This window comes from Zalophus californianus, chromosome 12 (genome assembly GCF_009762305.2).
Source record: "Zalophus californianus isolate mZalCal1 chromosome 12, mZalCal1.pri.v2, whole genome shotgun sequence".
Classification (NCBI taxonomy): Eukaryota; Metazoa; Chordata; class Mammalia; order Carnivora; family Otariidae; genus Zalophus; species Zalophus californianus.
Window position 1 is genome coordinate 71,954,134 of NC_045606.1, and position 11,937 is coordinate 71,966,070.

At 39.4% G+C, this 11,937-nt stretch overlaps 1 protein-coding gene across 1 annotated transcript in view; it reads left to right on the forward strand.

Annotated features, from left to right (window-relative positions):
- MDFIC (MyoD family inhibitor domain containing) overlaps positions 1 to 10,999 on the forward strand; it is a 127,925-nt gene extending 116,926 nt beyond the window's left edge. The window contains exon 5 of the mRNA XM_027573874.2: positions 8,439 to 10,999. Coding sequence (XP_027429675.1) covers positions 8,439 to 8,515 — 77 coding nt within the window. The 3' untranslated portion in view covers positions 8,516 to 10,999. The remainder of the gene's footprint in view (positions 1 to 8,438) is intronic.
- The last annotated feature ends 938 nt before the right edge of the window (positions 11,000 to 11,937 follow it).

An 11,937-nucleotide genomic window follows, 5' to 3' on the forward strand; every position in this document is an offset into this window, starting at 1 on the left:
TTCTGGTTCAGACTGGTTGCTGTCAGGTGGATAAAAAATTATTTTCTTCAGTTTACAGATAAGGCAACTGAGATGTAGAGAGTTTATAAAACTCTTCCAATGTTGCAGTTAAATTGTTACTGGATTTCATACTGCTCGATTCCTCAAGCCCTCCAATTTATAATGACATAAACAAAACTATTTAACATTAAGCATAATTGCAACTCATCTCAATTAATCTTCTACTCAAATGAATTGTTATTTATAAATATTTACAGATTTTTTGGCACTGGTGATAGCCTAAGGGTTGTATTACATATTTTGGAGGAATACCTATTCTTCAAAGTATAGGCACTGTAATTTTTGGTTGCTCATGAAATATTTATTAATGCTAATGCTAATAAAAATAATGCCATGGTGATTATGCTCTTCAGTCATTAATGCCCTGAAAGAAGTAATTTGCAAATTGGTACACTGTCACTCAAAGTATTAATTTACCACATGTGGGTAACAAATTACTTCTGGAATCAGGCTAGGCACAATTGTGAAGGCTCTCTGAAGTGTACCCCTCCCCCCGCCCCAGCATTCACATTCAATCAGTTGCCAAATCTTGTAGAGCTATTTCCACAATGTCTCACATATATTTCCTATTCCCTCCATTATTACCACTGTTACCACCTGAGTTCAGGTCTTCCTGACTCTTGTTTAGAGAACTGCATTAGTATAGCAATTGGTTATTTTGCTATCATTCCACCTCTACCCCAAACTGTCCTAATACAGTGGCCAGATAAGCCTTCTCCAAACACAGTGACTTGAAAAATCACCCCGGAGAAGAAATCAACAATACAGCCAACCAACAACTGGGATTCAAAAGTCATCAAGAGACAGCTAGAGCTTTTCTTAAACTGAACCAGAGTTCCAAACGGACCAGTTCTATGCTTTATATAAGCACAGGCTAAATTACCTTGGCCAATGCTTGTATCACCCTTCACTGGTTCCTAAATGAAATTCAAACTCTGGGCCTGCCCTTGCACACCTGTGTGTGTGCACACACAGAATGGTCATGTACACACACACACAGTTTCTCAACTTTAATGCCCTTTGGAAACTTCCACATAACTTCAAACATACTGATTCTAAGTAATTGATAAGGAGTGGTATGTGGGCATTGGGATTTTACAAAACTCCCTAGATGATTCCAATATGCACTTGGAAGCTAAGAACTTTTTCTTTAAACATATAAAAAGAGGCAATTTACTGTAAAACGGAAAATATCTCCCAAGAGTCAGCAGACCAGTGCTCACTTCTGGATTTTGCCTTGAACAAAAGATCTCCAACACATCAACTGCAATTACAGTAAATCTCATTTCCTCATCTGTAAATGCACCATGAAGGAGAAGGGCCAGGCTAATACATTTAACTAGCATTAACGTGGCGCTTACTATGTACTTGACTCTGTACTGGAAGCTGAGAATTTAGCATTGAACAAAAAAACCAAAGTCTCTGTTCTAATTGACTTTACAAGGCCTAAGAGACTGTTAAAAAATAAACAAAATAATTATAGATTGCCATAAAAACTAGAAAATAAGTGATATTATGAGACAAAAACTTAGGGTGGGTATGGGCACTATAGTAAAAAAAAAAAACAAACAAACAGTCAGAAGTCTTTCATTGTCAGATTTTAGATAATCCTGACCTCAATTTTGTAAAGAATCAACAAGGTAGAGCACACCAATAAAGGGAAACTGTAGACTCCTGAAGGGCATCATATTCAACATGTAACATCGTACAGACTGAAATTTTTCTTTGGCAGCATTAAGTAAGATCCTGCTTCATTGTTGCCCCACTTTTAACACCCATGTTTTGATGAAATAGATAAAATCTACTCTTTCAGGCCCTTTGAAGGTAACAAAAAATTGGTTTAGGATGACTGAACTCAAACAATAGTTTTACTGTACAATGGGGCTGTAAGAAAAATACTCCTTTACCAGGATTTGAGGAAAACTGAGTTCATTGTTCCTACAGCACAGTTTCTGAGCAAACACAGATTTCTCAACCTTCTAAGTTGTCCAGATATTAGTAATCCTTGGTTGTTTGTCCACATTGGCATTGCTGAGATGCCACTTTCTTTTCCTGGGGCCATCTTTGTCTGCTCTCTTATGGTGGGAATTCTAAGGACCCCACTTAGGGCCGAGAGAGAGGCATCATTGGGGACAATTCCTAGTGTTAGGGTGTCTTGTGCTTTATAAGATATTCATGAATTAGACAATCTGGATCCTTGTTAACAAGTCCAAATGGAATAAGAATCATGAGCCAAGATTCTGAGCCAAGTGAGTCTGGAACCATGATTTGCTTGCCATCTGGAAGAATCCCACAAGTCAAGGAGCAAGCAGATTGAGGCTGAAAGTGGAGATGCTTCTCAGAGTCTAAGGAAATGCCTAGGCAGTGAACACTTTTACTTTCTATCCAAAGTGGTCCAATTTCATTTTAAGTACTAACTTTTTTTGATGCCATTGTTAGGATTTGATTTTTCCGACACTCTAAATTTTTTTTCCCCTCTGGTTAATTTCTCTGCCACAATAATAGAATAATAAACTGCAACTAGCATTTATAGAAGACTTGTCACCTGTCTGGCACTAGGCTAAGACCTTAACCCTGTGGCCTCTGCTCGCCTCCCTCTAATCTGAAGGCTAAGCTGTACTAGGACTTTAAAAAGGCTCTTTATAACCAACTGCTCTGGCAGAGAAATAATATCCAGAGAGAGCAGGTGCATTCTTCAATGCATTCCGTTTTTGGAAGACTAACAGCCCTCCTGCTCTCAGGGTTTCGCCTGAAGAATCTCCTGTCTCTGATTATGCAGCATTCCCTATGGGGGTTACACAGTCTCAGCGTTGTCAAACATTATGGGCAGGAAAACAGCAAGCTTAGGCTGATTAGTTCTGCTACCCTGAAGCCAGATAGCAGGGTCAGGGACTGGCACTGAGGGGTGTGATGCAGCCGAGTTCTGGGAGCTGGCGTCTGAGAAGTCAGGAGAGCGCAGTACTGGTGCTGAAAGCCCTACAGACCATGTGTGGCCTTCCCACATGGAGCAGGAACTGAGGTCAACCTACTCTACCTGACGGGTCCCTCACGGGTTATTGCACACTCATTCCTCCTTCCTGTTGTTTCTTGGGGGTCCCCTCCTCCAGCTGGAGAAGTCTGAGAAGACCTGGTCCACGGGGGATCCAGGCACCAAATCTCTGAACCCCTCATGCTGCCACTTTTCTCCACATACTGAGGAGCAGCCAAGTCACGGCAACCCTAACACCTGTTTGCTTGGTTGATTCACCATGTGAACAGCCTTTTAAGTTCACAGGTGTCATCATTTTAACTATCTGGGCAGTATTCATTATAACTGTATAGGGGCCCAAAACAGGAGACCAAAGGTGGAGGATGTGTGGGCAGCCCCACTAAAAAATGAATGCAAAATAGTAGCACTTTCCTCCAGGGCAGTCATGGTTCCAAGAGCTTTCGATATAACAACTCATTCCACCTTTTTAGTAAGCTTATGAAGTAGGTTTCTAGTATTAATCTAATTTGACAAATGTAGAAACTGAGGCATGAAGAAGATGAAGCAACTACCTAGGTCACAAAGCCACTTAGGGCAGAAGCAGGACTTGAACCTAGGAAATTTGGCTCTACCAGTTCTGTCCCTAACTCTCTACAAAAAGTCGTATATAAATTTAAGTTATGAATTTCACTTCATGTTTATATAGAGTATTTCATGAGGTGGATGAGGTGAAGTCTTTCACACAGCCTGCCACTTAGACACAAGATTAATGTGTTGAGGCTTCATCAGGGTCAACTACCATGCTGTTTTGTAAATTAACCTTGGTTGTGCTCGAGTCAGACTGCATTGGGAAGTGAAAGGTTTTTCATCTTGGATCTTCCTCATTTACTCACGGGCAATGCCATCTGGGCCCCGAGGGGCTGGCTTCTTGACGATAATCTAACAAACACTGCTCTAAGACATTTTATTCAGAAGACTGAAATGTGGTGGTATAGACTGTGGGGTACAGAAAATACAATAGGATCTGGTGATGTTTGACAGCATCAATTTAAAGAAAATGCTCAAAAAATATTCAGTGAAAAAGGAGTCAGGGATATTTAGCAAGCTTATGTCTATAAGGCCTTTGTGTGGTTATTTCCATGAAAATACATGTTGTCTTGGACACAAAGGGCATCATTACTGTTAGTGAAATGCCTGAGTACAAGAATCAGGAACTGTTTCACTTCATTATGTCTCGTCCTAGCTGAGGGTGGCTACTCTTAATATTAAGCAACTTATTATTTTCTAAGGAGTAGCAAGGAAGTTGTTAGCATACATACATTAAAGAGGTGCCTTCACAAGCAAGGGCAGATAGAGTGGTATGGAACTCTAGTTTATAAAATGAAATAGCTTAATGTACATTTCCGTAAGTAATTCCCATTAGACTCATTGTGGTCTGTCCTTATTGCCATGAAGAAACTTTATATGTGTTTATTATACCCCTTAGCTTCACTTTGTAACTTATCTCCTTTTGTGCCAAAAGGGCCCTCCATTCATGACTGTACATAATATCACCTTTAGAGTGATTCCAATCTGACTCCCTTAGGATGCCACTTTTTTTTACTCATCTTTCATGGGAAATGGATATCCTTTTACTTGACTATGATGAAATCTTTCTCCATTGGTATCATTGTGTCCCATGACAACTGGAAATTGTTCAGCAAGTAGAAGCTGAGTTGAAGTAAGATGTGCAGATTTCTGTCCTATTGAATCCATTCTGTAGAGCTACTTGATTTTCATGCTTTTGCCCGACTGGTTTTACCTTAACTTAAGTAACAAACTCATAGTATGCAAGTCAAGAAGTTAGAAAGACACCAACCAATTAAAACAAAAGAAAGCAAATGAAAAGGATTATCAGGGTACAGGTAGAGATCCATTGTTTAGAAAACAGTTTTTCAAGTTAATCCAAGCACTTACTCTTTGAAAAGCCAGTATCGCAAACCATCAATGCAGTTTTATCAAAAAATAAGACACACCCACAGGGACAATGTTATATTGATTATTTGTAATTTACCTCAACACCTCCTTTTGGCACTAGCCCTGATTTTCACTTGATGAGCTCCCTTCTCCTATGCCCGTTCATGAGCAACTGACTACTGGATCCTAGAGAAGAAGTCAGTAACTTGGACCCAAGCCAGTCAGCATTGCCTATAGTAACTGGATACTGTATGACCACATGGCCAATGCTGGGTCAAGCAGAATGACTCGAGATGTTTGCTGGCACAGAAGTGCTTGTTCTTCTAGGCTTTATTTGAAACTGGAAATATCTGTTCTTGGGAGATACTGGCTACCATTTTGTGACATAAGGAAGAGTCTATTTGAGACTAGTCAAAACAGAGGCAGTGGCGAAGAAAGGGGGAAATTTTTTTTTTTTTTTGGTAAAATATTTTGAGCCTCTGTATTCAGTAATGCCTGAAGTGAGATCTAACTGAATATTTAGCAATGCAAATCAATGAATTGCCACTTGTGCTTAAGCCAATTTGAGTTCAGTTTTGTCACTCGAAACAAAAAGCATTCTAAACGAAATATACATTAAATTAACCACATACATTGTAAGATGGAGATGGGGAATAAAACCACAAATTTAGAAGTCTGTTTTATACAAAGAAGGTGTATGTTTGCTGCCATATAAAAAGGACACTCTTCAGTGCTGGGTTGAGTATGTAGATAGAAGCTCTCTCATTCCAAGTGTGGAGCACATATCCAACCATACAACTTTTCTGAAGGACAATTAAGACCACTGGATTAAGCCCAGAAAAAAACATCTTTTGAAATTATTCCAAAATATTCAGAATTGCACATAAATCTTCCAGAGAGAAGGATGCATAGCAAGGGAAAATGTTTTTTAAAACTTAGGTCATTAAAATCTACAGAAATATGTACCAAAATGTAAATGAAAGGCATTTAATTTTCTATGTTTTCTTCTTTTTTTCTACTACTTTTTCTATGGAGTATGCTTTTAAAAAATGCACGTTCAAATGTAAGTTTTGGACTTTTGTCTTGCTTTCTTATTTCCCGGCCTTTAAAGATAACAGCTATAACTGGAGCATCTCTTTGTAAAATGAACTGACAGAAAAAAAAAAAATACTTCATCTAATAGAGAAGTATTCCAAACTGTATGCACATAGGCTCTCCCAGGCCACGGAGGGAGAGCGTCGTGACTAACATGGTTGACTATTAGCCCCAAAGCACAATCTATCCCTGAAGGTGTTTCAGTGTCTAGCACATGGATGGAGAGCTCTAAAAATAATTATGGGTTCTATTTAGACATCTACTGCTCCAGGTAAACTTCTGTTTATCCCATTTTTTGCTTCATTTCTTTTTCTTCCCATTTCTTTGCAAGACCCAAAAATGAGGGGAAAAAATTCAGCTCGATGTAACAAGATTTCTATTTCTGAGTGAATAAAGATACTGGCTTTTCATAGTGATCTTAACCAAGAATTCAACACGTATTTCTTGGAGCCATTTAGAAGACTTTCCTCATTCTGTGACTCACCTTTTACCCTGCCTGTAACTGCTAAGCTTTACTCTGATGCTCTTTTTGTTGCTGCTATTGTTCTTGCTGAGGGATCTTAGGACCGTTCATTTAGCTAAGGTGTATTTCTGTACTTTATTTCTCTACATGAATCTTCCTGGTCTATTATCCCCCCGACTAATCACAACTATGGACTCATTCACCTTTTCCCCTTCTCCACTCTCTTTCCTCATTCCTAAGGCACGGGCTCTTTGGGTTGGGCAGTTTCATAACCCATCTGCTGACAAATCTTTTGCTTTGACCTTTAATCTTCAGTTAGGAAATTATTGGCCGATACGGTTTCCTACCCTGAGCCTAAAGTAGATTGATCACTTTATCCTCTTCTCAGGGGGAAAATCTAAACAGAACAATTACTAGAATACCCCAGAAATTGTATTATTCTTTTGATTTTGAGAGTTTAGTAATTATAAATACTTATTATGCTCTGGGTACTAACATGCAAATTCTCTTAAGCGCGAAGACTTTTGCCCTTAATGTGATATTCATCAAAATCTTACAGACATGCTGTGGCCCAGAGTGGGAGCTCCAGTCATTATGCGCACATGCCTAACTGGATGGCCAGGTCACTGCCCTTACTGGGCTTACATACTACTGTTACCAGCCTTTTCTTTTCTTTATTCTTTTTTTAAGATTTTATTTATTTGACAGAGACAGAGACAGCGAGAGCAGGAACACAAGCAGGGGAGGTGGGAGAAGGAGAAGCAGGCTTCCCGCTGAGCAGGGAGCCCGATGCGGGACTCCATCCCAGGACTCCAGGATCATGACCTGAGCCAAAGGCAGCCGCTCAACGACTGAGCCACCCAGGCGCCCATGTTACCAACCTTTTCTATGCCTACACCTAGTCCACGTATACAACACCCACCTTCCATCCTTGATCTTTGTGGAAGAAACACAAATATTTTCAATGTAATGTTGTATTAGTTTCCAGAAATAAATAGGGTGCCCTGGGAGCCCAGAAAAGGGGCACTTACATTAGTCTGGTAATTCTGATAAAGCCTCCTGGAGGAAAATACTTGAGCTGCATCCTGAAAATGGTACAAGAGCTCAGGAGTAGAAAAAGACAATGGCCGACACCAGAGTGCAAACCCCATCACTATAAGAGACAGGCAGGTCATGGATCTGAATGAGGGCTATGTAGGGCTACCTAATTTGCAGGGCCCAGGGGAAGTGCATAGGTACATGCCCATGAAGCTGGCCCTGGCAAAGTAGGGATATATCTAAATTCGCACACGTGTGCACGCACACACACACACAGCTTGGGAGATGGGAGCTGTGACAACCTGGAGAAGTCAGCTGCATGTGAAGGGACAACACAGTCCAGCCTCAGTGGGAAGGCAGGCCCCATGCTGCCAGAACTTGTGCTTCTCCAAGAGAAACAAAAACTTAATGGTTAAACTTGAAGTATAGTTTAAAAATGTTTCCTTAGGGGGCACCTGGGTGGCTCAGTTGGTTGAGCATCAGGCTCTTGATTCGGCTCAGGTCATGAGCTGCTTGGGGCACCACGCTCAGCAGGGAGTCTGCTTCTCTCCCTCTCTCCTCTGCCCTTCCCCCTCCCCCGTGCTCTCAAATAAATCTTAAAATGTTAAGTTCAACTAAAAACAAATTAAAATACACTGTGCAAGCCACAACAGCAAGGCTGCAGGCCCTGGATTGCATCAGGACCACCTGTTTGTCCCTCTGACCCAGAGCATTCTTCCAGCTATGGATTATTGACAAACATTGTTGAATGGAGAATATTGTCCAGGAGAATCCTTTTCAGACTTATTTTGAAGAATTGGTAGATTTGATAAAGTTTCAGTATAATATTTAGAATGATCTTGCATGTTCCCATTACAGAATTCTCAGCCATGGTCACAGTACTTGAAAAGATGCTTCCTGTCTACAACCTTAGCGCAAAGGATCTCAAACAGTGACGATGCTGCACAAAATCACCTATGAAACAAACAGAGGTGTGAGAGAACAACCCCAAGCCTACAGAATCAGAACTTCTGGAAGTTCTGAAATTTGTGCTTAGAAAACATCCATGCACACAGCTGAAAATTACTGTATTAGATTTGGGGACATTTCCATTGTGTTTTGCTACTAGAATTAGGGATAAGGGTAAATATTTCTGTTAAGCTTCCAAGTAATATAGTGATATTATCTCCATTTTGTAGTTAATAAAACTTTCACATTACTTAAGACATACCAAAACTAAGGATTTTAAGACTAAAATACTACTTTCAGAAAGAGAATGAGTTTATTGGCAAATATTGACCCACAATTTTGTATATATTACATAATCATTAAATTTTGGTGAAATTTTGATTCATCATGATGAATGATGAAAATCATGTATTTGTGATCAAGCAGTCCATAAATAAAAATCATCTAAAACATTGATATCACCCTCCACTCAAAACCCAATTAATAGGTCTAAGTGTGGCTGATAAATCATCTATAGACTCCTGCCTAGCTATAAGTGATGCATACCTTTTGTCAATATAAAAGTTTCTAGGTATGCATAAACTACTGGAAAATAGATTTAAATATACTAGATCCAATGAAATGCTAGGAAGAATTTTCTTAATAACATAATAAATAGTTGGCTTGTTAATTTTTTAAAAGGCTCTAAGGAAGTAATTCTCCTAAAAGTTCTTTAGAACATTCCCGGGGTCGATTATAATCAGGTAACAATGAGTGCATTTCAAACAAATGGCATTGTTCATGCATGATTGCCAAGTTATAGCAAATTTTGAAGAGCCTTCTCTTTCATGTTTTGCAACTTTGGTTGCCATAACAACGTAACATTGGTCCTTTACTCCTCAAGAGAAAAAACTGATTTTTCTTTTCATTGAAGAAACTTAGAGCATGATAGATGAAATGGTACATTTAGTAATACCAAATTGGGTGCAATGTAGAGAGATAGTTGGGGGGAAAACAGAGTCTCATTCATCATGTTAATCCCTATTCCCCTTTTTCAGGTACTTCAACATGTTTTGTCAATATTGCATCATATTTAGAAGTTGCAAGATTATTTTGCTTACTAGGAGCTCTATATTTTTAACATTATGATCTTAAATCCAAGTAACTGTCATGTTAAATTATACTTAGGAAAGATGTGAATGTGGAAATTGAACTAGAAAAGTGAATTAAGGACTAAAGGAATATTGAAATAGATACTATGATCCATACCCAGGTCCCTTTTTGGGAAGTTCTCTCTCAGTCCCTCTTGAAAAGGTGAAACCTAGCAACCAGGTTGGCATCGTAGAATCTTGACCCATGGGACTAGATTTGAATACTCCCACCATCTGTATTCAAATTCTCATTAATATAATCAGTTTCCTTGATGCCTGTACTACAAAGAGAACTTGTCATGTATGTTTTTATGGGATGATGACTACTGCTGATTGGTGAACTAGAGTAGGTACAGTGACCTCTCTGGGTATTCCCATCCCAGACCGGTATACCATTGAGAGCTCCCTGGAAGCTAGCAAGGCTCTCAAATCACTACCCAGTGACTCAAAGAAAACAACACTACCACCACCACACACACAGTTATTTTTGACTCTTCCATTTTCCCACTTCTGACATGTAATCCATCAACAAGTCTTGCAAAACGTATCTCAAATTGCTTTATTTCCTCTGTTCATGCCACCAGCATCCTTGTCCAAGCCACACCATCTCCCTAACTTCTGATCTGACCTTCCTGCATTCATGCTGGTTCCTCTCCAATCTATTATCCACACAACCAACAGAATCATTCTCTTAGATGAGATCATGTCATTCCTTGGCTTTAAGCTTTTTGATGATTTCACATTACTTTTAAAATAAAATACAAAACCTCCGAGGTTAACATCATTGAGAGAGAAGGCAAGGACACACCCTATTCTTCCAGTACCCAGAGAGATATGCCAAGCCGAGGAGCAATGCTGAGTAGGTAGTTCCAGTCTGTCTTACAGTGGAGAAATCCTCTTCCCTCAGTTCTCTCCTTTTCAGTAAGTCAAGCATTAGAGCAAACTTACTCATGAAAGACATCAACCTGCCTGGATGCCAGAGAGTCTGGATTTGAGGGGTCAATTTTTACGGGAATTAAAATTGTCCATGGACTTCCACTGACAGCATATGGAGACCCTGGGGCCCAGGTGGAGAAAGACACTTGATTTCTCCTCAAACTGAGCTCAGAGGCAGACCCTCCTCCATTGGGAAAGGGCTGGGGGTGGGGATAGGGCTGGTCCCAGCTATCTTGTCCAAATCTAGGCAATTCAGATTAAACATTCAGGCCATTTCCAGAGGGTCCTGCTCTCTGTATATCATCCAAATACTCTCTTTGTTTTATAATTTCATTTTCTTTAGAGCATGTACCTAAATCAATTGTATCTTGTTTATTTCAAAAACAATTAAAAAGCACATATGCTTATGCCTACTATGTGTCATTATTCTAGGTACTTGTTTACATATTATCATCAATATTTTTCACAAAAGTCAACTCCATGGGCAGGGAGCTTTTCTGTCTTGTTCAAAACTTTATCCTCAAAACAGGCACTACACAAACATTTGTTAAATGAACTAATGAATGACTTACTAATTGCTAACAGGTGTTTAAGCCTAAAACATTTTATTTCAACTTATCAGGTAACAGTAATTTTTAAAAAGGTTTGAGTTTTAACCTTAACCATATCCTTCCAGTGACATACTTTTGCCCTCTTGATTACAGAATATCCTTAGCATTTATCATCCAAACTGGCTTACCTGTGCGAGTGAGAGAGAGAGGCTATTAAAAGTATGCCAGGCACCTTAGAACTGAACAGACATTTTTCCAAATAAGATATCCAAATAGCCAGCGGGTACATGAAAAGATGCTCAACATCACTGATTATCAAGGAAAAGGCACATCAAAACGGCAGTGCGATCATCTCACACCTGTTAAAATGGCTATCATCAAGAAAACAAGAGCTAACAAGTGTTGGCAGGGATGAGGAGAAAAGGGAACCCTCCTATACTGTTGGTGGGAATGCAAACTGGTACAGCCACTCTGGAGAACAGTATGGAGGTTCCTCAAAAAATTAAAAATAGAACTTCTGTATTATCCAGTAATCACCCTTCTGAGTATATATCTAAAGAAAATAAAAACAGAGTATTGAAAAATACATCTGCACTCCCATGTTCATTGCAGCATTATTCACAATTGCCAAGATATTGAAGCATTAAGTGTCTGTTAATGGATGAATGGATAGAGAAGAGGCAGTGAATACATATACAATGGAATATTCTTCAGCCACAAGAAAGATGAAAATCCTGCCATTTGTGACAACATGGATGGACCCTGAGGGCATTATGCTAAGTGAGATAAGTC